The 26,117-nt window shown below is 38.2% G+C and overlaps 1 protein-coding gene across 2 annotated transcripts; it reads left to right on the top strand.

The window, feature by feature from the left end:
* The first annotated feature begins 2,870 nt into the window (after nt 1–2,870).
* HMGCS1 (3-hydroxy-3-methylglutaryl-CoA synthase 1 (soluble)) lies at nt 2,871–25,501 on the top strand. 2 transcript variants are annotated; one of them, XM_012664793.1, is made up of 11 exons: nt 2,886–3,027; nt 8,617–8,677; nt 17,190–17,647; nt 17,951–18,076; nt 18,764–18,928; nt 20,065–20,230; nt 21,031–21,201; nt 21,697–21,803; nt 22,401–22,526; nt 22,747–22,910; nt 23,693–25,501. In XM_012664793.1, exons 3-11 carry the CDS (start codon nt 17,200–17,202, stop codon nt 23,780–23,782), a joined length of 1,563 nt encoding a protein of 520 aa, XP_012520247.1. In that variant the 5' UTR covers nt 2,886–3,027; nt 8,617–8,677; nt 17,190–17,199; the 3' UTR covers nt 23,783–25,501. The 2 variants fall into 2 exon arrangements, with proteins under 2 accessions (XP_012520248.1, XP_012520247.1); XM_012664794.1 differs by lacking the exon at nt 8,617–8,677 and having other exon boundaries at nt 2,871–3,027.
* The last annotated feature ends 616 nt before the right edge of the window (nt 25,502–26,117 follow it).

Here is a 26,117-nt window from a genome sequence, read left to right as displayed (position 1 = left end):
TAAAACATGTATTTTAATATGTCTTAAGATGCACATTCAAGTATGACATTGGCTTCACTGTGTTTGTATCAATCACGGCTCAAAAAACTTGCAGTCTTTTGCATCATAAATATATGTATATTTTGTCCTCAATTACATGGGCCACAGCTGACTTTTGTGTAGGCTGGTATAATCTACTTTTGTATTTCACAGGATCCCAGAGTTTGGTGTTTTAAAATTCAATTGGGATGTTCTAAATCTAATTACTTACCCATTTTGTTATCCATTGCTAAGCTTGCCCCAAATCAATAATGTGTACTTTGCTTAATTGAAGATTAATTGGATCAAAAAGACAGCCTGTGCCTTGTGGAAATTTCCAGTTGTATAAGATAGTCATCCTCATGATTATTTGGCTAATCATTTCCTATTTTGTACTCCTGGAGTTGAAATTATTTGCTGTTTCTTTCTGAGGACTCTATTTTCTTTCTTGTGTTTGTCCTTATTGACTTTCCACACATTCTAATATGCCAAGAATTTTAATCCCCCACTCTCACCCCAAATTACTGTTGATCACAGTCAGGCAACATGTCTCTTTCTATTTGTTATCTACTTTATAGGTATGAAATGACATTGATTCTGGAACAGAATGAGTGCCATGTGCTATATTATGGAGTGATAACCTTTACTGAGAGGTCTTCTTCCCCCAAGTAACTTATACCACCACTTCACAATGGTTCCATTTCCAACATACTTTGCCACTTTGCTACTGAGAATGTCTCTCCCTAGGTTAGCATGTATAGCGGTGTGAACTAAAATAAAATTTTAAGTCTTACCCCCCCACTGGCTGACTAAATGGACCCCCCTCGTGGCCAAAGGGATATCCCAAAACTAAATTGCCTGCCAGGAGGAGGGAGATTAGACATGCCTCATCATGCCTGCCTCCCTTCTTTTTTTTTTTTGAGACAGAGTCTCATTCTGTTGCCTGGGCTAGAGTGCCGTGGAGTCAGCCTAGCTCACAGCAACCTCAAAATCCTGGGCTCAAGCGATCCTCCTGCCTCAGCCTGCCAAGTAGCTGGGACTACAGGCATGCGCCACCATGTCCGGCTAATTTTTTCTATACATATTTTTAGTTGTCCAGATAATTTCTTTCTATTTTTAGTAGAGACGAGGTCTTGCTCTTGCTCAGGCTGGTTTCGAACTCCTGAGCTCAAACAATCCGCCCACCTCGGCCTCCCAGAGAGCTATGATTACAGGCGTGAGCCACCGCGCCCGGCCTTGCCTCCCTTATTGAAGACATCCTTTGTAACCCATTAACAGGCCTAAGGCTATGCAAGACAAACCTGCAGGTCCTCAATTTACACAACAAATATATGTCTGGTGGCTTATCTCTGATAAACAACAGCTCCTTACCTTAAAACATTCCAAGCCTTTAGACAAAGCTTCATGTCTTTAACCAATTACAATCCAAAGAATTTTTAAATTCACCCATAACCTGTAAGCCCCCACTTCAAGATGGCCCACCTTTTCTGGCCAAACCAATGTATGCCTCCCTGGATAATAAATTTCACATAACAGTAGTTGTATGAAGCACAGAATTATCAATGACCCCTTATCAATAGCATTCTTGGTAACAAAACAGAGATGGGCCAGCCTGGGCAAGAGCAAGACCCCATCTCTACTAAAAATAGAAAAATTAGCCAGGTGTTGTGACAAGAGCCTGTAGTCCCAGATACTCAGGAGGCTGAGGCAAGAAGAAGAGTTTGAGGTTGCACTGAGCTATGATGAGGCCACTGCACTCTACCCAGGGCAACAGAGCAAGACTCTTTCTCAAAAAAAAGAAAAAAAAGAAACTGAGATGGGAAGAGACACAAGCAACTCTGAGTCTTGCTCATGGGCCCCCACCAAAGCTAAGTATTACGGCTTCTTTCTCTGACTAGGAGACCAGGCAGAGGCAGAGTTAATTGTAAGGCCATAACTCCTCTGGATTCCTCTAAATGGTATTTCAGTGATTTCCTCTCTATTTTCTAGAGGATCTAGGCAGTCCTTATCCTATGGATTTACTATGCGGAGGATTATGGGCCCCTTCCTTCTTTCAATAGTCTTTTATTTGGCACCTACCACATATCAAGCTCAGAATATACAATGGGGAACAGGCCAAAGGGAGTCCCTTCCTCAGAGTGCATGGATAGCAAAAATCTTTGAATTCAGGATCAACATCACTTCTCAGGCAATGTTTTGCACCCTCCTCACTGATGCCTAACCCTAAACTATCTTAGGTTTAGTTAGGAATAATGGTCCCAACAGCAATTTTTTTTAACTTAAGGGAATTTTAAATAGAGGTGACAATATTGGATATTTACAAATCGGGTATTCAGAATATTTACAAACTTACAAATTCTAGGTGAAGTATCTGGCTCCAACTTGTAATCCAGGTACACTTTGCTAGAAAACGTTAAGATTGAATCAAATCAAATACAATATTTCAGAAATCTTTCAGGTGAAGCCTAGCTCTGGTTGCTAGGCAACCTGATACACTCTCAGGCAGGGACCAACTCGCCTGCCACACTTGACCATCTCTCCAGTGGTGGGACGCGGAGTCCCCATTGGCCCTCATCTCCTCCCACTTAGTTCTAATTGGTCGGAGAACCTCTCACTCCGCTCCCGTTGGCTCTCGCCGTCTCTCGCCGCTCCGTCATTGGTAGGTGGGTTCTCGTGCCACCCTACGTCACTCTCTCACCCCACTTCCTCGGCCCTCCGACTTTGTCCCCGCCCCTTCCCCCGCCCTTTCAGCCACGAGGGAAAACTCTAGCGAGTCACAGCCTCTAGTTTCCTTACTATTGGTAGAAGCCGGATTGGGGGGCGGGCGCTGACCGGGTATCTGCAGGCCGCTATTGGCGGCTGGAGCCACTGACCCGCCTCCCACCGACTCCCGGCGGTGCCGGAGTTGGATGGGTTGGCGGCTATAAAGCTGGTGGCGGAGGGGAGGCGCCGCGTACTCTCCTTTTGCGGTTCGCTTCCTCTACTCCGCCACAGCTCGTTCACGTTTAGGTGAGTGTCCCGTGCCGGGGAGGAGAGCCGGGCTGCTGAGGCTCTGGCGGGCGGGTTATGTGCCAGAAGGAGGCGGTGTCCTTGACTAGGCCCGAAGGAGCTCGGGCTCCGGGTCAGGGCGGAGGCGTGGACCTGGCCCGGCAGGGTGGGTTGCCGTGGGAGGGGGCCGGGCGGGACCTCCCTTGCCGGAGACCTGGGCCGACCATGGCGGTTCTGAGAAGGGGCCAAGGACACTGGTGTGGACAGGAGAGTCGGAGGGGAGAAGGTGAAAGGACGTTGAGGGATAGGTGTTCTAATGACATGGGAGTTGGAGGTGCCAGAGAGGTGGCTGTGACCGCCAAGAGGGGATTGGGGGGTGTCTGGAGGGTCAGAGCAGCGAGATGGGCTGCCTGGGCGTTCCCAGAACCTTGGGTTAAGGGTGGGCACCGAAGGACGGGGAAGCTCCTCCTTAGATGGAGACTGGTAGGTTGGCATGGGGTGTGTCTTCCTGCTGCCACATACAGAGAATTGATGGAAGGGAGGTGGAGAGCATTACTTTTCTTCCCCAGCTCAGGTTCGGGAAAGCATCACAGCAGTGATTTAGACCTTGCTCAGTACTGGGGCTCTGGACAGTTTCGGTCTGTGTTTGCTTCAGATCTCACAGATCACTGCCTCTCACTTCCCTTCCGTATTTTTTTTATGGTCACCTTTTTAAAAACAGGTTTCCTCGATTGCAACTCTCTCCTGCTAGTAAGTTTCAGTAACAGCCTGAGGTGATATAATGTTGTAATGGGCAGGCACCTATAGAGCCTTCAAGCAATTAGGTGTGTTGGGTTAAGCTAATGACATTTCAAAGCTAATTATATGGGGTCTTGGAAAACATGCGTCTGGCCTTGACTAGTGGTAGAAAAGAGATTATTCTGACCCACTCTGGAGGAGGGATTTGGGGAATAGGTAATGTGAAGGTGACCCTTCTTGTCATGCTTGCCCTTAGAACATCACTGGCTCCTTTCACTGCTTACCCCTTCTGCAGTCCCTCCCTCTCACTGATGCTCTTGCCGACCTGCTGCAGTACAGTGATGTGTTCTGGTTTACTCTATTTCAGGGAGGAATAATGAAAAACAATGACAAGATAAACAACAAAATTAAGACAAATGGAAGTGCTCCTATAGTTAACAGATTTTTCCTTCTGAGATGGGTTTTGAACTTTTATTGCACAGATTCTATTAGAGGGGAGGCAGATTGAAAGTCCTTAACATGTATCTGTGCCAGTGGGTCTTTGTAGCTTGAGACATGTAAGCAGTTTGTGTTCTTTAATCAAAACATTATTTTAAAATTTCAGTTATTTTTGTGTGGAGGAGGTCAGGGATAACATCCTATGGGAAGATGGAAAGGCTTTCTTTGTGTCTACCTTTGTAGATATTTTTTTCCTAAGTTTGTAAGTTTGCCCTTTATTCAATTCTGGATCAGTTCAGTTCAACTCTAGCGTTGTCAGTAACCCCAGTTCTCAGAAGGTGTGTCCAGCGCTGTGGGGGAAGGAGGTGTAAAAGGATACTTTATGTTTGGAGCCATAGGCGATGTTATTTGGGCTTTGCTTTTAATTTTGTTTTTCTCTTTTTTTTTTTTTTTTTTTTGAGACAGCGTCTTGCTATGTCACCTGAGCTAGAGTACAGTGGCATCATCATAGCTCACTGCAACCTCAAACTCCTGGACTCAAACAATCCTCCTGCCCCAGGCTCCCGAGTAGCTGGGACTACAAGCACGCACTACCATGCCTGGCTAATTTTTTCTATTTATAGTAGAGATGGGGACTCGTTTGCTCTTGCTCAGGGTGGTCTTGAACTCCAGGCCTCAGGCAATCCTCCTGCCTCGGCCTCCTAAAGTGCTAGGATTAAAGGTATTAACTGTGGAATTGATTTCGAGATTTTTTTGACTTAGATTTCAGATAGCTTTTTTCAGAAAAAATGCAAAACTCCAGATGCTACTGTAACATGGGTTTCCAGGGTCCTCTAGAATGATTTAAAACCTGGTTGGGTCTTCCCATAATCCTGTAGAACTGGATGTGGGGAGATGTGGTTGGGGGAGCTTGATGAGATATATATCAGAATCTCTAATTAGTTTTGTTGAGAAAGGAATATAATCTTATAATTGTATGCTGGGTTACTACGAAGCCAATATCATAGAAGGGTGTGATATTTTTGTTTCTCGAGAAGGTGGCATAACTTAAAAAGGTTGAGAAGTATGTTATCTAATCTAATAAGAGGGTTCTAGGACTAGATTCTTAATCTATTCATTCTAATGCTTTGACATGTATTAATGCTCACTTGATGTCTGTCAGCTGAGTGTAGTTAGAGCCGTAAAGGAGAAGCTAATCTTTCAAAGCTCGCAGTCTTCATCTTTGCAGGGTTTGTGGTTATATGTGGGTGCATATGGGAATGATTGTAAAACCAGCAAATACTTCTTTTGATTCCATTTGGTCTCCTTACATTTTTCAGATTAGGATCTGGGAACAATTGAACTCTGCCATTTGCTTTTAACAGTAACAGTAGAGAGCGAATTTCCTTAAACTCATTGATACAATCTGGTGCTGCAGTTCATTTCAAGAGTGATAAGCAAAAAGAACTTAACTAGTGAGGGCTTCTACAAGTCCTTGAATCTGTGAGATTTGTCCTCTAGTTGTTACAACTCCAAATTCAACCACTCAAAACATGGCATTGAGTGCCCTTCACTACAAAATCTCAAAGGAATTTCAAAAGAATAAAAATATAGCCTCTCTCCCAACAGTAGTCTACGAATCCAGTATGGGTAAGAAGACTGCTAGTTTTCCATAGAAAGTAGGCTATGAAGACTTGGGTATGAATGACATACCTGCGTAGGAGTATAGGTTCTTGATTAGAAAACTTATTTTCTGTGTAATTTATCTAGGAAACCTTCCTTGGAAGAAGCAGCTTAGAATAAGGGCTTAAAGTATGAACAGAATCTCTGATAGGCAGACTAGTAACTCTAGAGGGAGGCAGGGATGTCCATGTCATTTACTTGGGGAACTACAACAGAGTATGCAGGTATAGGCAAGTGTTTTTTTTGTTTGTTTTTTTTTCTTTAACAGTTTTTGCTTGCTTGCTCCTAAGGAGGAAGGGTTGCTAACTCATTCTCAATTTCCTGGATTTCTCTCCTGTAACAGTGAGAAAGATCAGCAGGTACCTGCTTACAGTTTATCATGTACCAAAATGTGTACTGGATGAACTTCTCCAACCACTTGTTTGAATCAAGGCTAAGGAGGGAGCCAGGGGAGAAATTCAGAACACTGAGTAAACTCCGGAAGAAACCCTCATTATATGAACCCAAGTGGCCCCAGGCAGTCTCAATCATTCTTGAGTTTTAGTCTTTGCCAAACTCAAAATGTCTATATTGCATCTTAGGAGGGAGTTTCCAAACATACTTTTTAGTAACCTGCTGGCTATTTGGTATTCATTAATTGCTTCCTGACCCATGTTGCTTCCTTCCATCACTTGCTCTGAAAAGACCTGTTAGAAATAAGCGTATGTCTTGTTTGAGACTTTGGCAGTACTGGTTTAGTCAGAATAGAGAACCCGGCCGGCGCGGTGGCTCACGCCTGTAATCCTAGCTCTCTGGGAGGCCGAGGTGGGCGGATTGTTTGAGCTCAGGAGTTCGAGACCAGCCTGAGCAAGAGCGAGACCCCGTCTCTACTAAAAAATAGAAAGAAATTAATCAGACAACTAAAAATATATAGAAAAAATTAGCCGGGCATGGTGGCTACTCGGGAGGCTGAGGCAGGGAGGATCGCTTGAGCCCAGGAGTTTGAGGTTGCCATGAGTTAGGCTGACGCCACGGCACTCTAGCCTGGGCAACACAGTGAGACTGTGTCTCAAAAAAAAAAAAAAAAAAGAAACAATAGATAACCCTCCCAGCAACTGCAGAAGAGAACAGAAAGCCTAATCCTGCTCTGATTGGTTCTTCCCCAAAGTGCCGTTTACTGCCTGTATTTCCTTTTCTGGTCTCCAAGCCTCTTTCTCCTCTGAGTTTCTTTCACAAGTGATCAGTGGGCTGTGATCATATTATCTTTAAGTAGCATAGCTGTCTTCTCTAAATCTTCTTTTCTATTTCTTTCTTCGCTCTAGTGCTCTTTCTCTGTCTCTCTCCTACTTAACCTCCCTTTCCAATTTAAATAATCAAAATAGAGGCAATATTGGCAATTCAGGGGAAATTTCCTTGACACAAGTAGCATCAAATGCATATACATATGTGACTTCAAGAAGAAATTTTTTTTTTTTTTTTTTTGAGACAGAGTCTCACTCTCTTGCCTGGGCTAGAGTGCCAATGGTGTCCGCCTAGCTTACAGCACCCTCAAACTCCTGGGCTCAAGCAGTCCTCCTGCCTCAGCCTCCTGGGTAGCTAGGACTACAGGCACGTGCCACCGTGCCCGGCTAATTTTTTCTATTTTTAGTTTCGCTTATTTCTTTCTATTTATAGTAGAGACAGGGTCTCGCTCTTGCTCAGGCTGGTCTCGAACTCCTAAGCTCAAGCAATCCTTCCGCCTCGGCCTCCCAGAGTGCTAGGATTGCAGGAATGAACCACCGTGCCGGCTAAGAAGAAATATTAAGTTATTTAAGTAGTCTCAACGTGGAGAGGGAATCATGTTTTTTTCCCCTACCAGTGAGAACTGGTCCTGTGGTCTGCTTAATTTGCAGAGGGCAACAGCATAATAGAGAACAAAAGTCATTTTCTCAAAGTATATAAATGCTATAATCCAAGAGACTTTCTTGGAACATAGTAGCCTGTCTTTTCCTACAGAACTCAAGATTTCTTTCTTTTTTGGGAGGGAAAGTAAACTTAGTTAATGAAGTAAAAGGAACTACTTCCACTTAATTTAAATGATAATCAAGCTTAATGCCCCTTTGTCTAAATGCTTAATTTTTTTAACTTAAACACTGAGGGGGAAAATAACTTTCTAAAACGTTGCAGAGGGTAAAGATGGCAGTGTTGAAAATATGAGCATTAGAATAAATAAATGAAAATTAGGTCTTGCTAGAAAGATACCTTTATTTTGTTTGGAAAATACTAATAAGAACTAGGATAATAATAGTCAATGTATTGGTGCTTTATATTACAAAGCATTTTTCACATTTTTTATCTTCTCTACAGTCCTTCACAAGGAGCTGGGGAGGGCAGGTATATTAGCTTTATTTTACAGATGAGGAATTTGAGGCCCAAAATTGCTGCAAAAGCCACAAGCCTGTAAATGCAGAATAAGCTCTTAAACATATAGGTCTCTTTGCTCCAGAAATTTGCTACCCCAGTATAACTTATTTATATTCCTTCCTGCTAATTCTTGAAAACCTTGGTTTAAAACCTAAACTGGTGATATGGGCTTCTGGTTCATTACTAGAATTGAACCTACCACTATAAGGGCTAATTAAAAAAGGGGGAAAAAAAGCTTTTATAAGCTTTAAGCAAATGTCAAACTCTGTTCTATGTAATGTAATCGGATAAGGAAATGCTTATTTTAACTCACTTTCAATCGAAGTCATAATATTAGAATTCGGGTAGTGATTTATGACTTTAAAAGAAGTTCTTATTTGAAATTCCTAGTGCCGGAAGGAGGAAACAGAGTGACAGACCTGGAGACTGCAGTTCTGTGTCCTTCACACAGGTATGGCATCCTGTCATGCTGCTTAAGGAAAGTGTTCCTCTTTAATGGAAGGGGGAAATTTGATTTTTATCCTAGAGCAAATAAGCATTTGTTTGTGCCACACATTCTTAAAACCCTTTTCAAAGTTATACCTGTCAATGGAAAAGAAGCCAAACTCTGTAAAAATAATTTAAAGAGGTTTATTGTGAGCCAAATTTGGGGAATATGACCTGGAACCATGCCCAAGAAGCCTTGAGCAAGTGGCCTTGCAGTGGTTGGGTTACAGTTTGGTTTTATACATTTCAGGGAGATGGAGGTTACAGGTGAAGTCATAAATCAATACAAGGAAGGCATACATTGGTTTGGCCAGAGTGGAAGGCGGCTTACAGGTTATAGGTGGGTTTAAACAGCCTTTGACTTGTAATTGGTTAAAGACATGAAGCTTTGTCTAAAGGCTTGGAATGTTTTAAGATAAGTAAGTCTGTTAATCAGAGATAAGCTACCAGACCTAGTTGTTGTGTAAATTGAGAACCTACAGGTTTGTCTTGCTTAGCCTTAGGCCTGTTAATGAATCACGAAGGATATATCCCCCTGGCAGGCAATTTAGTTTTAGGATATAGGATATCTCTTTGGCCGGGAGGGGGCCCATTCAGTTAGCCAGTAGTGGGGAAGCCTTAAGATTTTTTTTTAGTTCATATACCTTATCTTTCAATTTTAGTTAATACCATAATGCTTCAGGAGACTTATGTTTATTAGACTAATGTTTAAAATCTAGAAACTAATTTTAAAAATTAGCATTCACTCATAAGAGAAAAAGTATAGATAATAAAATGGTAATTACATAAACTATATAATATAATCAGAAGCAATCACAGATAAGCATGTCTGCCAATAGCACTTTTTAAATCACAACCTCAAAAGATAATGTATCTGGGCTGTGGATAAATGTTTAAAATTATGTGAGAATGGATAGTAATTGCAAATGTATTTGAACCAATAATCTAATTATTTGTACCTGTTGCTTTTTCATATTGCCATGGAGCACTTCTCTTATTATACTGTTTTTTTTTAAATTTTAAATGATGATTTCCTATGGTTGTTACTGATTTTAGATTAGAAGACTAGTAAGGTTTCATTTATTCAACATTTAGCACATACCAATATACCAAACAATGTCCTGAGTACCAGGGACACAAAGATTAACAAAGTGTAGTTCCTGCTCTCCAAAACTCCTTGTCTAGTGCAAAGAGGCTGAGCCTAAACAATAGAGGAGAAACTTGGCAGTGTTTGAAATATAGGTTGAGTATCCCTTAACTGAAATGCTTAGAACCAGAAGTGTTCAGGATTTTGGATTTTGGAATATTTACAGAAAACATACCAGTTGAGCATCCCTACTCTGAGAATTTAAATCCAAAATGCTCTAGTGAGCATTTCCTTTGAGCATTATGTTGATGCTCAAAAAGTTTGAGATTTTGAAACATTTTGGATTAGGGAAGCAGCTTGACAGCAATCAGATGTATATTTTAGAAAGATAACTATTGGCCTGTGACAGAGGAGAGAGCAGAGGCAGAGCTCATTTAGGAGCCTGGCATAATAGTCCAGGCGACTGTCAGTCCCTCCCTTACACAGCCATTGAGAAGCAAGGTCAGGACTTCCCTTGTACCTGGATCCTCAGCTAATTTGCCTCCCTTTCCTCTTTCTCTTTCATTTCAAGATTTATTTTCAGAGGATTATGTTCATCCTTTTTGTATCCTAAGCAGGAAGCACTCAAAACGTGATAATAAGGCTTCCTTATCTTGCTTTGCCCACTCTGGAAATAAGCCATGGAGCTCCTTTTGTCCACCAGAGGGGGTGAGCCTTCACTTCAAAGATGGAATTTAAAAAGAAAATTTATATATTTTATTACAAATAACAGAATCTTCATTATCCTGCTTAGACTTTTTATTGTGAATATACTCTGAAAAATGAAATACATTATCAGCAAAAAAATTAAAAATATATGTGGGTAATTTTTTAATTGTCAGATTTTAAAAATTGTATTCTATGTAGAAAATTTTTATATTTATTTTTAGAATAGTGAATTAATCAGAATAGCCCATTCACTGACAGCATAAAGAGTTAACACCATAATGTGAGCACCACAGACCTTTAGCTAGTCTTTTTTTTTTTTTTTCCTAATTTATATCTGGCCTATTTCAGAGAGCATTTGAGAGGAAAACATAAGAACACATGATTAATAGGATAAATAAAAGTAACATTTTAGACCAAAAACTCTATCAGCTTTCTGTTCCTCTAAATGCCATGGAAGCAATTACTTCCCTGTTTTAATTTTCCTCTCTACTTAATCACTTTCTCCCTCAATTTCAGCCAACAGCTAAATATTTCGAATTAGATGGCTTTTTACCAAGAACATGATAACACATTGGCTATCAGAAACCCTGAGAGAATGAGTAATGTTGACTTAGTTAGACAATGCAAAAATTTTTTTTCCACATTAAGGTCAGAGTCATGATTCACTTTGAATTTGGTGTGTATGTGGGTTATTTTAGCTAACCTACATTTTTTTATTTGTTTTCAAATGAAACAAGTCACGTATTTAACCTCTAGGAGGTTTAAGAGTAATAGAGTTAAACCTCATTTCATAAGTATTGTAATGCAAAGAACTGACTATGACAAATATAGATTAAGTCTGTAATTGAAGCCTAGCACTATATTTTTTTATAGTGAATTTTATAAGCATTGTAGGGACGATTAAATATGTAGCCAGTGTTGCTACATGGTACTCTTGAAAGTCTTCACTGAATTTATTAGTGAGCGAGTATATTACAAACTGGTTTGTAAAAAGATATTTATCTTTTAAAAAGATAAATACTTTTGTCCATTTTATTTCCAAAAGCATTACAAGCTGTTGGGCTAGGCAGGGAAAAATCACACTGTCCCATCACAGCGTGTTTAAAGCAGTTTGAAGAGTTGAAAAGAATTCTAAAGGCTTCTTTAATTGTGGGAAAGGCTGGGAAGGTGGTTGCTCCTACTGCCTCTACTTTGGTGTGTAGGAAGTAGTATGTAGGAGAAGTACCTAGCTTATAAGTACATGGACTGGTCTTTTTCTTTTAACACTAGTTATGGAGCTCTTTCCTGTGGCCTGTGCAGTACTTAATTTTATTTTACTGTAAATTTAGCATCTGTGCCTAGTGACATTAGACAGTTCTTTTATTCTTTGTTTCAACTTCACTGTACCAAAGTGGATACCAACTTTAGATTACCATAAAATTAACGGGAAGAGTTTCTGCTGAGGCTTCAGAGTGAGGATAGATGTTAAACATTTCAAGTGCCTGCCATCCAGAAAATCAGTAGTCTTCCATTTTATTAGTAGTTTGAGACACAGAAAGGGAGTTGAAGATGAAGTGGGTAGGCATGTAGGGGCCTTATCTTTACCTTCCCCAGCTTTAGGACTTTAACTAGAATGAGCCTCCCTTAATCCTTCTTTATGCTCCAGTCCCTGAATGTTGGTGATGACCTTGTTTTTCTTATATTGAGTACAGAACTATGACCAGTAATTTAGGGGTTAAGAGGATATAATTGGCAAATATAATAGATTGTGTGCTTAGAGGTTTTTTTTGTTTCCTCTCCACATTATGGAATTGAGTAGTAGCAGTATATATACTATGCTTGGTAAAATGGGGCATGCAAAAGTAAGATATGAGGAGACTTCGAGGAGCTTAGACTTAGTTAAGTGACCACACTATATTAATCTGCTTAGGTGCCATATAGGTGATTTAAACAGATATTTATTTTCTCACAGTTTTGGAAGCTGGAAGTCAGGGTACCAGCATGGTTGGTCCCTGGTGAGGGCTTTCTTCCTGGCTTGCAGATGGCTGCCTTCTTGCTGCGTCCTTACATGAAGCAGAGAGAGAGAAAGAGAGAGAATGCTCTCTGATATCTTCTCATAAGGGCACTAATCCCATCATGAGGGCCCCACCCTCATGACTTCCTCTAAACTTAATTATCTCCCCAAGGCTCCATCTCCAAATGCTATCACATTGAGGGTTAAGGCTTCAACATATGAATTTTGGCAGGACACAAACATTCGGTCCATAATACAGATATTATTTGGGAAGTGAAACAATAGAAGCGCTGAGTGCTGTATTTCATACTATCTAAAGAATCTAGGATGCAATAAATTTAAGATGCTTCATTGCCAAGTAAATTAAGATATGATGCTTTTTTTTTTTTTTTGGTTACTTAGAATTTTTATTTGTACTTATCAAAAGAGCTTTTAGAGTTAAACATAGATTTTTGTCATATATCTCTCTTGCACATTCAATAAAAAGGAAATTACAAGTGAAAAAAACACATTACGGAATCACTAAATTTTCCGTATTTAGAATTTGCCTCTTCTGAATTGTTTTTTGACTCAAAGTTGTTGTTATCTGTAATTTTCCGTACAATATCCTCTGTACCACCAAGAGTATTGGTAATATAGCAGTTATCTGAAGAGTCCATAAAAGGACAAAAAGGCTTTGGTGCTGGCCTTTGGCTTTGCAATTATGCAAATTATGCAAAGCCAGCCTACTTTTGATTGCTGCTTGGGGATTCACCACCTTCTACTCCCTCCCCAGACCATTTGGTTCCTATGGATGAAAAGATGCTCTGGTATTGTTTCTGGGAATTCCTTTCAGGCTGTTGACCATCACCTGCAAGTGTTGATGCTGGCAGTTTTGTTATTTTTGCATGCATAAGCAATGACAGCATCATAACTGCCTTCTGTCTGATAGCAATTGTGAGAGGGATGCTGATTTCAGAAATGTTAAGGAAAAAAGTGTGGAAGAGGGTAAGAACACTCTCAGGTTGATTGGTTTAGAAAGGTTTCATGAGTGAAATGAGATCTATATGATCTAGGGCTATTCAGGATTTGAATAAGCAGAAGCAAGAGATGGGTCGTTGAAGAAAGCACTAAATATTTTGAGATAGTGAACAGAATAATTTGAGAGTAGAGAGAGGGTTATATAGATAAGTAGTTGTGGGATGGGGAAAGATTTGGTAATATTTAGCATTTATCCTTGATTGTTGATTTTAGAGTAATTTTCTTTGTGTGTTTTCTAGTGTAGACGTAAGCCAAAGTTAAGAATCTGTGTAAAGTCTCATGTAGGACAGAAGTAGATAGAAAGGCCTAACTGGAAAAATGTGTTGGTGTTGGTGAAATGACAGTAACGCAGGCAGCTTGTCTAAACCTGTGCTCTTCTTCACTTTCTCAGTGGTAGTTCTGAGTAATGGTTTGGCTGAACTGCACTTATCAGGGAAAGGACAGAAGGAACAAAAGGAAACAGGGTTTTTGTGGAAGAAGAGAGAGTAGAACAAAGTAGAGAGGTGCCTCCCTGTTCACTTAGTGTATCCAACAGTGTGCCTATCAAGTTATAGGCACAGTTAAGACTAAAAATCTGAGTATCAGCCTAGACACTCCCCTTTTCCTAATATCTAATCAATCACAATTTCTGCCAATTTTTTGCTTCCATATTTTTTGAAGCTATTCCTCTTTAGCCCATATGTAATCGCTCTAGTTCATGACCTATGTCTTATCTGGACCACTGTATCAGCTTCCTAACTCAAATTCATTCTCTAAGCACCAGCAACTATAAAACAGTGATACTCAAACTTTTTTGAACTGTGGCCCCCAGTTAAGAAATATACTTTATATTGCAACCAAGTATATGTAGGAATAATTGAAACAAAAGTTTCATGAAAAAATCCTTACATATTCTATGTGCCATGCAATCCGATTATTCTTTTCTGTTTCATTTTTTTAAATGTTTGCCATCCACTAAATTGACTCCAGAGTTGGAAAAACACTGATCTGACAGCTAATATGACTACATTATTCCTTTCTGAAATTCTTTGATGGTCTTTTATTATCTTCTAGATAAATTTAAAGCTCCCATCATCAGCATACCAGAACTTTTATAACCTGACCGTAGCTAGTTTTCCTGACCTAGTTTTACTCACAGGGGCTCACGTTTCATTCCAGTAAATTAGTAAAACTTTTTATAGTTCCTTGTAGTGTGCCTTTGTTCATGCTGTACACCTCGTTGAAGATCATATTCTATTACCATCTGTTTCTGCAGTGCTTTTACTGATTACTCCTGGTCTATTCCTGAGACTCAAGTTAGGCACCTGTAACCAGGAAGCCTTCCTTATACTCCTTGCCCTACCACTAGGCTGGTTCAGGAAGTTCTCTGTAACTACGGTCTCCAACCCCCAGGCCAGGGACCAATACCAGTCTGTGGCCTGTTAGGGACTGGGCCACAGAGCGCCACCATCCCCATTTGCCCCCCTCCCCCCTCACACCATCTGTGGAAAAATTGTCTTCCATGAAACTGGTCCCTGGTACCAAAAAGGTTGAGGACTGCTGCTCCATAGTATAAAGTGACTATGTTGTTAACTGTTTATTATTATGTGTTTTTATCTTACTATCCCACAAGACAATGACTATTTGAGGAAATAAGGAAATCTTCCATTAAACACATCCCAGATGTTTAGCATGTAACATGTTGACATTGTCTGGATGAATGGGAAAAAAATGAATACCGTTCTTGTATTTAGAAGGAAGATTCAACTGGTATCCCTTAAGACCTTTAACTTAGATTTTGTGATTATGTTTCTAGGAGCTTTTTTTTTAGGTTTTAGTGTGTGGTAAGTCCTTAATGTCATCGATTGGTCCTTGGAAACTGACTTTAAGTGAAATATGTACAACAGCTCCTCAAATAACATCATTTCCTTTAATGTGGTTTCATTATAATGTTGATGAAAAAATTGATTTTTTGTTATTTTGGGTTTTTTGTTTTATTTTTTGTTTCATTTAAAGTCACAGTTTCCAAGAACCCATTGACAACGTTAAACGAGGACTTCCATAAGCCAAGACCTTTGGGTCAATGAAAAGCTGAAATTCTGCCACCTCCAAGTATCGTCATCTAATTATGTCATACCTAAAAAGGAAATTGAATTGTAGAATTTTAGCTATGGAAAGGATTCTTTCTCTTAAAACTGAGGGGCTGGCCAGGCATGGTGGCTCACGCCTGTAATCCTAGCACTCTGGGAGGCTGAGGCGGAAGGATTGCTCAAGGTCAGGAGTTCGAGACCAGCTTGAGCAAGAGCGAGACCCCGTCTCTACTAAAAATAGAAAGAAATTATCTGGACAACTAAAAATATATATAGCTACTCCAGAAGCTGAGGCAGGAGGATCGCTTGAGCCTAGGAGTTTGAGGTTGCTGTGAGCTAGGCTGACACCATGGCACTCTAGCCCGGGCAACAGAGTGAGACTCTGTCTCAGAAAAAGAAAAAAGCTGAGGGGCTGTACCACTCTTCAAAGCCTGACAGCTACATTTCACTAATTCCTATGGTGCTGGGTTCTGGTTAGGATGCTGATGGAAGTACTTGAGAGATTAGAAGTTGGGAAGAATGGAGCTTCTTGTTCTTGTCAGTGGCAGCAGCAATAGTGGGAATTTGGGGTCTCTGGATTCAGGTGAGCAGCAGAAGTGCTAGTACTGGTAGATGAAGCAGAAATGTGGTCTATGGCATCTGAATCACTAACCTTTACCCCTTTGTTCCTCTAGCCGAGCCCAAAGTTTGTAACCATTTCCCTGTATTAAACCCCCCCTTTATTTGATATATTTAGAATAGATTTTTCTTTTCCTAACCTCTAAAGAAATTGAAGCTCTGATAGGTTAAATGCCTTGCCTGTGGGCACATAGCAATGGTCTTGAGTGGCTACCAGTTTTTGTTACTGTTGGTAAGTAAATCTAGACACTACTGAAAGTCCTCATGGTGTGGCAGCAATCCAACTTTTTAGTACCTTTTTTAAAAAGAGGGAGTGGTTTTAAGAACTATCTAAGAGTTAGTTGCCACATAGATAATATGAAAACTGGATACTAGTTTTTAAATTACCAGATTTTTCCCCTTATTCAGAAGATAAGTGATATCTTGTGGTTTTATGATTATTTGTCACCTATATATTAGCTGTTAGAAAGTATAGAATGTTGGCATTTAACCCCGGTATGAATCCTGCAGTAAAGTCACATAAATAAAGTCAATAGCTGTGAATAATCAATATAACTATGATGAATAAATGACTGATTTATATAAACTTTTTTGGGCGGTCAGGAATAGGTCACATAATTGAATTCTAATTTGTCAGTCATATTTCTAAATTATTGTATTTTATCTTGGAGCTCTTTACAATATAGAAGAATCTTATTTGCATGTTGTTTACTCATGTTTTAAATATAATGACACTCAGTTTTGAATAAAGTGGAAGCCTTTCTAAAAGACTATAATTTTAAATGCAAGTATTCCATTTATATAATATTAATAATTTCCACTTCACATATTTACAATTGACTACTCTAAATACTAAACTTAGAGAAACAAAACTAATATTTCATGTGATTGCTGAACTCTTAATATCTATTTCTCTGTTTGAACTTGAAAATCAGCAATTTATAACCTAAAACAATGTTTTTTTCTGTTTTTCTTTCTAAAGCTCTTTCACCATGCCTGGGTCACTTCCTTTGAATGCAGAAGCTTGCTGGCCAAAAGATGTGGGAATTGTTGCCCTTGAGATCTATTTTCCTTCTCAATATGTTGATCAAGCAGAGTTGGAAAAATATGATGGTGTAGATGCTGGAAAGTATACCATTGGCTTGGGCCAGGCCAAGATGGGCTTCTGCACTGATAGAGAAGATATCAACTCTCTTTGCATGACTGTTGTTCAGAATCTTATGGAGAGAAATAACCTTTCCTATGATTGCATTGGGCGACTAGAAGTTGGAACAGAGACAATCATCGATAAATCAAAGTCAGTGAAGACTAATTTGATGCAGCTGTTTGAGGAATCTGGGAATACAGATATAGAAGGAATTGATACAACTAATGCATGCTATGGAGGCACAGCTGCTGTCTTTAATGCTGTTAACTGGATTGAGTCCAGCTCTTGGGATGGTATGTTACATGCCTCTGTTTCCCCTAAAAAAATATTTTTGAGGATGAATAGACCCAAAGGACCTTTTAATGCAATATGCAAACTTTTGCTACTTGTTTGACTATATTCAGAAGGATAGCTATGACTTTTAACTTACCTAAATTGTGACTTGGTTATGTTATTCAAAATTTAGTCAGAACATTTTCTTTCTTTATCAAAGATGGAGAAAGCATTTTCTGAGGAAAATGTAATAGTCTTCAGTTTTACATATATGATATTTATAGTGTTGACCAACTTGTGAAATAACAAAAAATATTTTTCAGGACGGTATGCCCTGGTAGTTGCAGGAGATATTGCTGTATATGCCACAGGAAATGCTAGACCTACAGGTGGAGTTGGAGCTGTAGCTATGCTAATCGGGCCACATGCTCCTTTAATTTTTGAACGAGGTGAGTGTTTGGGAAAGCATTTTTTTTTTTTTATTAGCACAATATACTGAGAAAGGGGAAAATAGAAATAGGGCACTTATTGAGTGTTCATTAAATGCAGCCACTGTCTGCTAAGTGCTTTATGTGTTCTATCTTATTTAAGCAATTTTATAAGGTAGGTGGTGTCATTCCTACTTACAGAGGAATAAAATAGGTTAAAGTAGGGTTTAAGTAATAATTTATATAGTAACTTGCTCATAGTCACTGGCAAGTTTAATTTGTCTTCAGTTCAGTAGAGCTACTATGAACTCCTAGTTAGATTTGTGAGACTTGCATGGAAAGTTATATCAAAGTCCATAGGATTGTCCATGGATACTGTTATGCACCACCACACCCGGCTAATTTTTCTAGTTTTAGTAGAGGGGGTCTCGCTCTTGCTCAGGCTGGTCTCCAACTCCAGAACTCAAGCAATCCTCCCACCTCAGTCTCCCAGAGTGGTAGGATTACAGGCATGAGCCACTGAGCCTGGCCAATAAATAAAATTTTTAAAAAATCAATTATATTGGCTTCACCTTGGGATTTCTATACTGCAGAGGGTGAGAGTTTATTAAATATGTAAGGAAGATCCTTAGATAACACAATGTATTTACTAACATACAAACATCAAGAAGCAGAAATACATAGACATCTTCCTTTTGATTCTACTAGGGCTTCGTGGGACACATATGCAACATGCCTATGACTTTTACAAACCTGATATGCTCTCTGAATATCCTATAGTAGATGGAAAACTCTCCATACAGTGCTACCTCAGTGCGTTAGACCGCTGCTATTCTGTTTACTGCAAAAAGATCCGTGCCCAGTGGCAGAAAGGTGGGTTTCACTCAATTTCTTTGGTTTTGGTATCTCTTGAGGGCAGTGTAATGTCCTGGATGTCTTTGATGAAGAACTACTTTGTGGGCATCCTTCATTAGTGTCCTTTTACCATTTCTTCCTCATCTACCAAACATTTTTCCATAGTTTTTGGGGAATGTATAATTTAGGAGAAGTAAACTTTGGAAATGAGTATATCTCTGTAAAAATGCATAGATTGATTTATCCTTCATTAGAAAGTCAAAATGGAGTAAATGAAAGTAACTTGAATTTTGTTCATCTTTTGAGAGAGGTATTTTAACAAGGTTTTAGTTTACAACTGTGATTCATAGAAAACTGTAATGAAAATAAACTACTGAAGTGATCCCCCTTTGCCAATAATCTTTTCTTACTTGACCAGTGAATTACTATTTGCTTTTTCACTGTTATCATCAATCTTAATCTTTAACCCTGAAAAAATTCTTGAGGCATTGAAAAGGACAGTATTTGAATTAATGCTATCTCGGTACACGGTATCGTGTAAAGTATATTTTTTTACATAGTCCAACTTTGCTGTTTTGAGGTTGTAAGAGAGGATTAAAAACAATATTTAATAACAAATATTAAGGAATATAGTGGCTCTGGATAAGAGGAAATCTCCAGTATGCAAAATGTCATACTATTTATGAGTATGTATTAATGGGACAGTGATTTTTTTCTAACTTTTTTATTAGGACCCACAGTAAGATGTACATTTTTCATTGTATATGTGTGCTAAACTAAAAGTGTCATGAAATTACTTACCCATGCTGCAAGTTATGCAATTTGTTATTTTTCTACTGTGTTTCATTTTTTTAAAATACTCTAATTTATTTAAAAAAAAAATACTACTCTGACCCACTCAATTGATTACATAAACTGCTAATGTGTTATGACTATTAAATTTTAAAATCAGTGATATAGTAGTATATGTTGTTCCATCTCTGGATGTCATTTTTAATATGTATTTAAACTACAGAGAAATTTTATTATACAGTGTATTTTTGGTTGCTGTTTAAAGAGATAAAAACATCCTAGCCTTATTCTAAATTTAAACTTAAAAATTTTATAACTTAAAAGAATTTCATAGTTTCCTTGGACTTCTCTTTTTCTTTCAGAGGGAAATGATAAAGATTTTACTTTGAATGATTTTGGCTTTATGATCTTTCACTCACCATATTGTAAACTGGTTCAGAAATCTCTAGCTCGGATGTTGCTGAATGACTTCCTTAATGATCAGAACAGAGATAAAAATAGTATCTATAGCGGTCTGGAAGCCTTTGGGTAAGAGGAGCTATTATGATTTTTTTCACTTCTATATTAGAGCATTTTTATATCTATTAAACTATTATTTGTACAGACCTGAAAAATTTAGACTCCAAAGGGTCTTAGAAGTCATCTGGTCTAATCAGTGAAGGAACTGAGTCCCATAGAGGTGGTAGCTTACCTATGTGAATTCTTCAGTCATTTCTACTCAAATTTTCTGATTTCCTCCTATCTCCGTTCCAGTTTTCACCACGATAAAACAATTGCACGGGTCCCTATATTCACAGCAGCAGCCTCTCTGTAGCCCCTGTGCCATATCCGTCCTGCACACTGCCGCTGTTGAAGTCTGCTTTCATACTCCACTGATGTTTTTCTTACTTTTTAGGCTCCCTAGCATGCTATGCATGTTAAACTCATTCTGTTTCTTCCTGCCTATGTCCCTTTTCCATCTGATAAAATTCTACTTGACTTTTAAGACTCAGCTCCTATAATATCATGACTTTTTTTTTAAAACTAAATAGACATTATTATGGACTTGAAATAGTATTCTATTTGGTGACAATAAAGCTTTAGTGGATCCATTAACTGATTTGTATCAAATAATCTTAACTTGATTATAAAAACTCTTGAGAAAAAGGACCATATATGTATAACTGTATGTCTTCTGTAGCAATCAGCATGCTCTTACTTGGCTTTTAATAAATGGGAAAATGGAATCATACACACGCATTTTAATATTAATTAGGCTCACTATCTAATGTAATAAAAACATAGGCTTCGAACACTATAAAATTATCTTTTTTGGGTAACTCTTTCAGAGATGTTAAATTAGAAGATACCTACTTTGATAGAGATGTGGAAAAGGCATTTATGAAGGCTAGTTCTGAACTCTTTAATCAGAAAACAAAGGCATCCTTGCTTGTATCAAATCAAAATGGGAATATGTACACATCTTCAGTATATGGTTCCCTTGCTTCTGTTTTAGCACAGTAAGTATAAATTTTACCTGCTTTATCCCCCTCATTTGGGTATGTTAGATTTCTAAGACCAAATCTCATGTCAGGCGCGTTGTTGGTAGATCACAATCAGCCTCTCTGATCTGCTATTGTTCCTTGACTTAAAAGGTATATGGGTTGATGTTACAGTTCTTCCAGAAGTATTTGTTAATTGCAAACTGGCTTTCCTGGCTCCTATTTTCATGGTTTTATTATTCTTGACCTATAGTTGAACCATAAATCCCTGGTTGCTGAAGTAACTTATGTTGTGGTATAATAACTTACATAATCCCCATGATTTCCCAAAAGATAAAAACCCTTATTTTCAGTCTGCTTACCGTAATATTAAAACTTTCCGTAATATTGAAACTTTAAGTTAGATCCCTACTTTAACCTATAGTTTGAATTTTTATTCCTGCCTGTATAGCTTCCCACACATGGTAGCTTTGGATCAGTTAAACTTCTTAACTGTTTTTGCCCCCTACACAGGTACTCACCTCAGCAATTGGCAGGGAAGAGAATTGGAGTGTTCTCTTATGGTTCTGGCTTGGCTGCCACCCTGTACTCTCTTAAAGTCACACAAGATGCCACACCAGGTAAGTGCTAAGTCTTTCAGTAAGAATGTATTGAGCACCTACTGTGGTGAGGTTGATTTAGTGAACTTCTCAAGTAAACATTTGAATCTGTCTCATAGATCATTACATTTTAATCTCCATTACTTCTTTCAAAATAGCCATATTTTTACTCTCTACCTTAAAAATCTGCTTTAACAGAATAAGGAGTAGGATTGTTATCTAATTTTCATAGGTTTATGGTCTTGCCTATACTAAAGGAAACTTTTGTGCCTTCCCTGAGCAGGAAGGAGCAAAAACAGAGAAAAACTGATGAAAATTTGGCATTACTTTAAAATTATACCATGGATGGATTGACTATAGACAAGTTATTTATAGTTTCAGATTCCATGTATCTCCTAACTTTTCTACTGGCTAGTAATGAATAAATGTCTAGTCATAGGTCATAGGGAGTTTGTCAAATAGATGCCATCTTATCTTTTAACTAAACAATAGCCAGTAGTTCTAAAAGAAATGAAAAGTTGTTATTTTTTTTTTTCATTTGGCAAGATTTTATTTAGGCTTCTTTTGGGCCTGCAATGTTTTTCAGTCTTTTAATGTTGGCATTATTTACTATTTTAGGATCTGCTCTTGATAAAATAACAGCAAGTTTGTGTGATCTTAAATCAAGGCTAGACTCAAGAACTTGTGTGGCGCCAGATGTCTTTGCTGAAAACATGCAGCTCAGAGAGGACACCCATCATTTGGGTAAAAATATTAAATTGTGTTTAAATAAGCCCAAAAGTTTATTGGAGGGATATGATAACATTAAAGATGCTACCTATGAGATAAAGGATATCAAGGCTTTATTCAGTACTAATCTGATGCCAGTGAAAAAATTGTAGGGATATATGAAACTTCTTTAGTTTTATTATCAGATGAATTGTATGTCATAACTAATTTTAGGTATTTTTTGCTTTTCCTTTAGTCAACTATATTCCCCAGGGTTCAATAGATTCACTCTTTGAAGGAACATGGTACCTAGTTAGAGTAGATGAAAAGCACAGGAGAACTTATGCTCGGCGCCCATCTCCAAATGACGACACTTTGGATGAAGGAGTAGGACTGGTGCATTCAAACACAGCAACTGAGGTAAATAAAGCTCGTTGTGTTAGTCTTATTCTTTGGCATTGTAAAAAGTTTCCACCCCCAGATCTCAGGGTTAGGAGACCTAAGTGAGATTTAGCAACTTAAAGGAATGTCAGTAAAGCAGAAAAATTCTTTACCGAATTCAGAGCAAGGTCTTTAGGATTAGATTTATCTCCCAATTGTCAAGAAATAACAATCATAGCTAGGATTGGAATTCCTATTACATGCTAGGCACTTGTTACTTAACATTTTCTTATTTAATCCTTACAACAACATCCTTGTGATTTGTAAATGATACTATCCCCATTTTGGAGACAAGGCTCCAAGAAGTTAAATTACTTGCCCAAGATCATAGCTTATAAGTGGTGAATCCAGGTTTCAAACAAAGGACTTTGTAACCTTGAAGTTATTTATTTTATCTGCTTATCACAACTTTGGTAAATGCATAGTCTTGTTCCTTGCTATTATATAAATTAGATAGCAAGTCAAGTCACCAGTGTGTGAGTTGCAAATATAAGATGTAACAAGTAAAATGCTCTGTATGGTGGATCTCTGCGTGTCTCTCCTCTCTCTTGCTATATGGATAGTTGTATAATAAATTCACTGTAAGGTGAGGAATGGGTATTTAGTTCCCTTCACGAAAAGTTATATAGAATATAAATCTAGCATAATCCTCTCCAAAGTTGTCCTGTATTAGTTTCTCTACAGGAAATTTAATTAGTGCCATGATTCTTGGGAGAAAAAAAAAATAATAAGGGCCAACAACTTTTTTCTCTTCATTTTAGCATATTCCAAGCCCTGCTAAGAAAGTGCCAAGACTACCTGCCACAGCAGCAGAACCTGACGCAGCTGTCATTAGTAATGGGGAACATTAAGATATTCTGTGAGGTGTAAGAGTTCAGTGAAGGGGTGGGATGGGGGGCGGTATGGGAACGGGTGGAGGAATGGGATGTCTGGGGACAATTTTAAAGGATTACCTGTTGCTTAAATTTTTATGTGACTGACATGGAGCCTGGAAAACTTGTTCTTGGGAAAGTCTTTTTGCTCAATTTGCTGACATGCTTCCTGTTTGGTCTAGCCAATGCCATGTGTGCTCGAATGATGTTAAGGGCTCTGTAAAACTTCATACCTCTCTGGCCATTTGCATGCATGAAGTTTAGTTTTTAAACATGGTATAATGAATTATGTGCTTCTGTCAGAAGAAAACAGAGGTACAGTCTCTAATTTAAATTTTCTTAAACATGTAAGAATTTTATACTTTGAACAAATAAGATTACTGAAAGTACCTGTGGTTCTTTAAAAACGTTTCTAGCTTGGGGAATGTGGTCTTAAAATGTGATATGCACGGACCTTGTTAGAAACTGGCAAGAAGACAAACATGCCCTTTTTCTAAAGTTGATAAATCTTGAAGAGGAAGAAGATTTGGGATGATAATACTGGTTCTGGAATTCAGAATGTTGCTTTAAGTTTAGGCCAGCAGTGACAAAAATTATTGTAATGACTTCTGAACAGAGAGACACTACCATTGAGCAGGTTTCTGGTACAGAAAACATGGTGCATTTGGGAGCTGTGGTTATAGCTCTAGGTGTGCTCCTCAGTTCATGGTGGATTGTATTGAACAGCACTGAGATGTTACTGAAGGTGTGTAATGAATAAGTTTGTTATTGCAATCCTTCTTTGTACCTTATTTTAAAATATATTTTTCTGGCTGTCTTTTTAAAAATTTAAAATGGAAAGGAAGGATGGAACAGGTCATTATTAAGTTACTTCCGATGCTTTGGTGTTATAAATTCAACTTGAAGACTGACAACCTAAATTCATGGAATAAACGAATTCTTTCCCCCCTTTTTTTGGTGGGGGAGGAGCCTATCTGTTCAATGAAAATGAGAAGATACAACTGAAGTTTTTACATAGTCTGACTAGCCAAAAGGAGTATTCCACTTCAAGGTCTGGAAGTAGGATTAATAAAGAATTTTCTCAGACTTTGACCTTAAAAAATAAAAACAAACAAAACATATCACATGGGTTGAATAAGAAGATTGCTTAGACAGTTTTGTAGGTCTTTTCGGTGCTGAACTATGACATGAGCCTTATAGATTGTAAAATAGAGATAGTTGGAACTAATGTACAGAACTAAATTTTTTAAATGTCATTTGCTGTTAAATTCTGTGAAGTTTCAGTTATCTAAAATAAACACACATAAATATGAAATGTAATGTTTAAGATTGCAAGGTAATGTGTAATGTAGTGTTTGTAAGATACTCTTGTCTAATATTAACTAGTAATAGTTTGATTTGTACAGTCATAATTTGTTAAAATGACTTCATTTTAACATCCACTGATGTAGATTAATAATGTAAGTTCAGATTTAAAGAATGGTGGGAAAATGGTGCATGAAATACTTTTGCAAGTATTGAGAGTTTGGTATGATTTGAAGAGAGTAATTTAACTTTTGGGTGCCAGGAAATGGGTTTTCTCAAAGTCCATTGCTGGCAATGGGCAGGCCAGGAATACTGGCACAGAGCATTAACCATACACCTTATTAATGGTGAGGTGAATAACTTTGAAATAAAGTTTTAGAGAAATATTTCAGATATTTGAGTATTTTTCCTTTCTGAACTCATAATTTAGGCAAAAAATCAGCTAATAGCTATTTTTAAGTATGGGCATTCATTTCATTTCATTTTAGTTCGTTCACTCATTGCATTCATTCATCATTCCACAAACATTTGAAAATGTAATACACACAAGACACTCTGCTTAAGGCAGAAATAAAAAGATTACAAGATAACATGGTGTTTACTGTAAAGAAGTATTTATGTAGTATGAACAGGAGCTATTCCTTCCTATGGAGGAATTTATACTGATAATTTACTATTCTTACATTTCAGACAAAGATATTATTCCTAAATTGGGTGGTAAGCATGTATAAGCTTTGCTATAAATGTTTATGAAGTGAGTTACTGTTTTCCTAAAAAACCTAAGACTAAGGGTTGACATTTAAAGAAAAACAAAATTTATAGCAAATATAGAACTGCCCGTTCCCAGCTACAACCTACAGCCTAAAAGTCCCATGTAGCTAGTGATCCCAGGGGTTTCACAGAAGTTCTTACATTGGCAGTGATATTGGGTTAGGTGATCTCTTAAGAATCCTCTTGACTCTTAGGATTCTATGAACTAGAAATTAAACCAGATCATATATTTTCTAAT

The sequence above is a fragment of the Propithecus coquereli genome, unplaced genomic scaffold (genome assembly GCF_000956105.1).
Source record: "Propithecus coquereli isolate 6110/MARCELLA unplaced genomic scaffold, Pcoq_1.0 Scaffold91, whole genome shotgun sequence".
NCBI lineage: Eukaryota > Metazoa > Chordata > Mammalia > Primates > Indriidae > Propithecus > Propithecus coquereli.
The sequence above is the reverse complement of the archived record's forward strand: the minus strand, read 5'-3'. Positions and strand labels throughout refer to the sequence as shown.

What these genes read in the sequence shown, in the direction of transcription:
- HMGCS1 (XM_012664794.1), top strand. Translation starts at nt 17,200, where the DNA reads ATGCCTGGGTCACTTCCTTTGAATGCAGAAGCTTGCTGGCCAAAAGAT. An exon ending in TGAGTCCAGCTCTTGGGATG is followed by an intron (nt 17,648 to 17,950) that starts GTATGTTACATG and finishes AATATTTTTCAG; the next exon opens with GACGGTATGCCCTGGTAGTT. An exon ending in CACACAAGATGCCACACCAG is followed by an intron (nt 21,804 to 22,400) that starts GTAAGTGCTAAG and finishes TTACTATTTTAG; the next exon opens with GATCTGCTCTTGATAAAATA.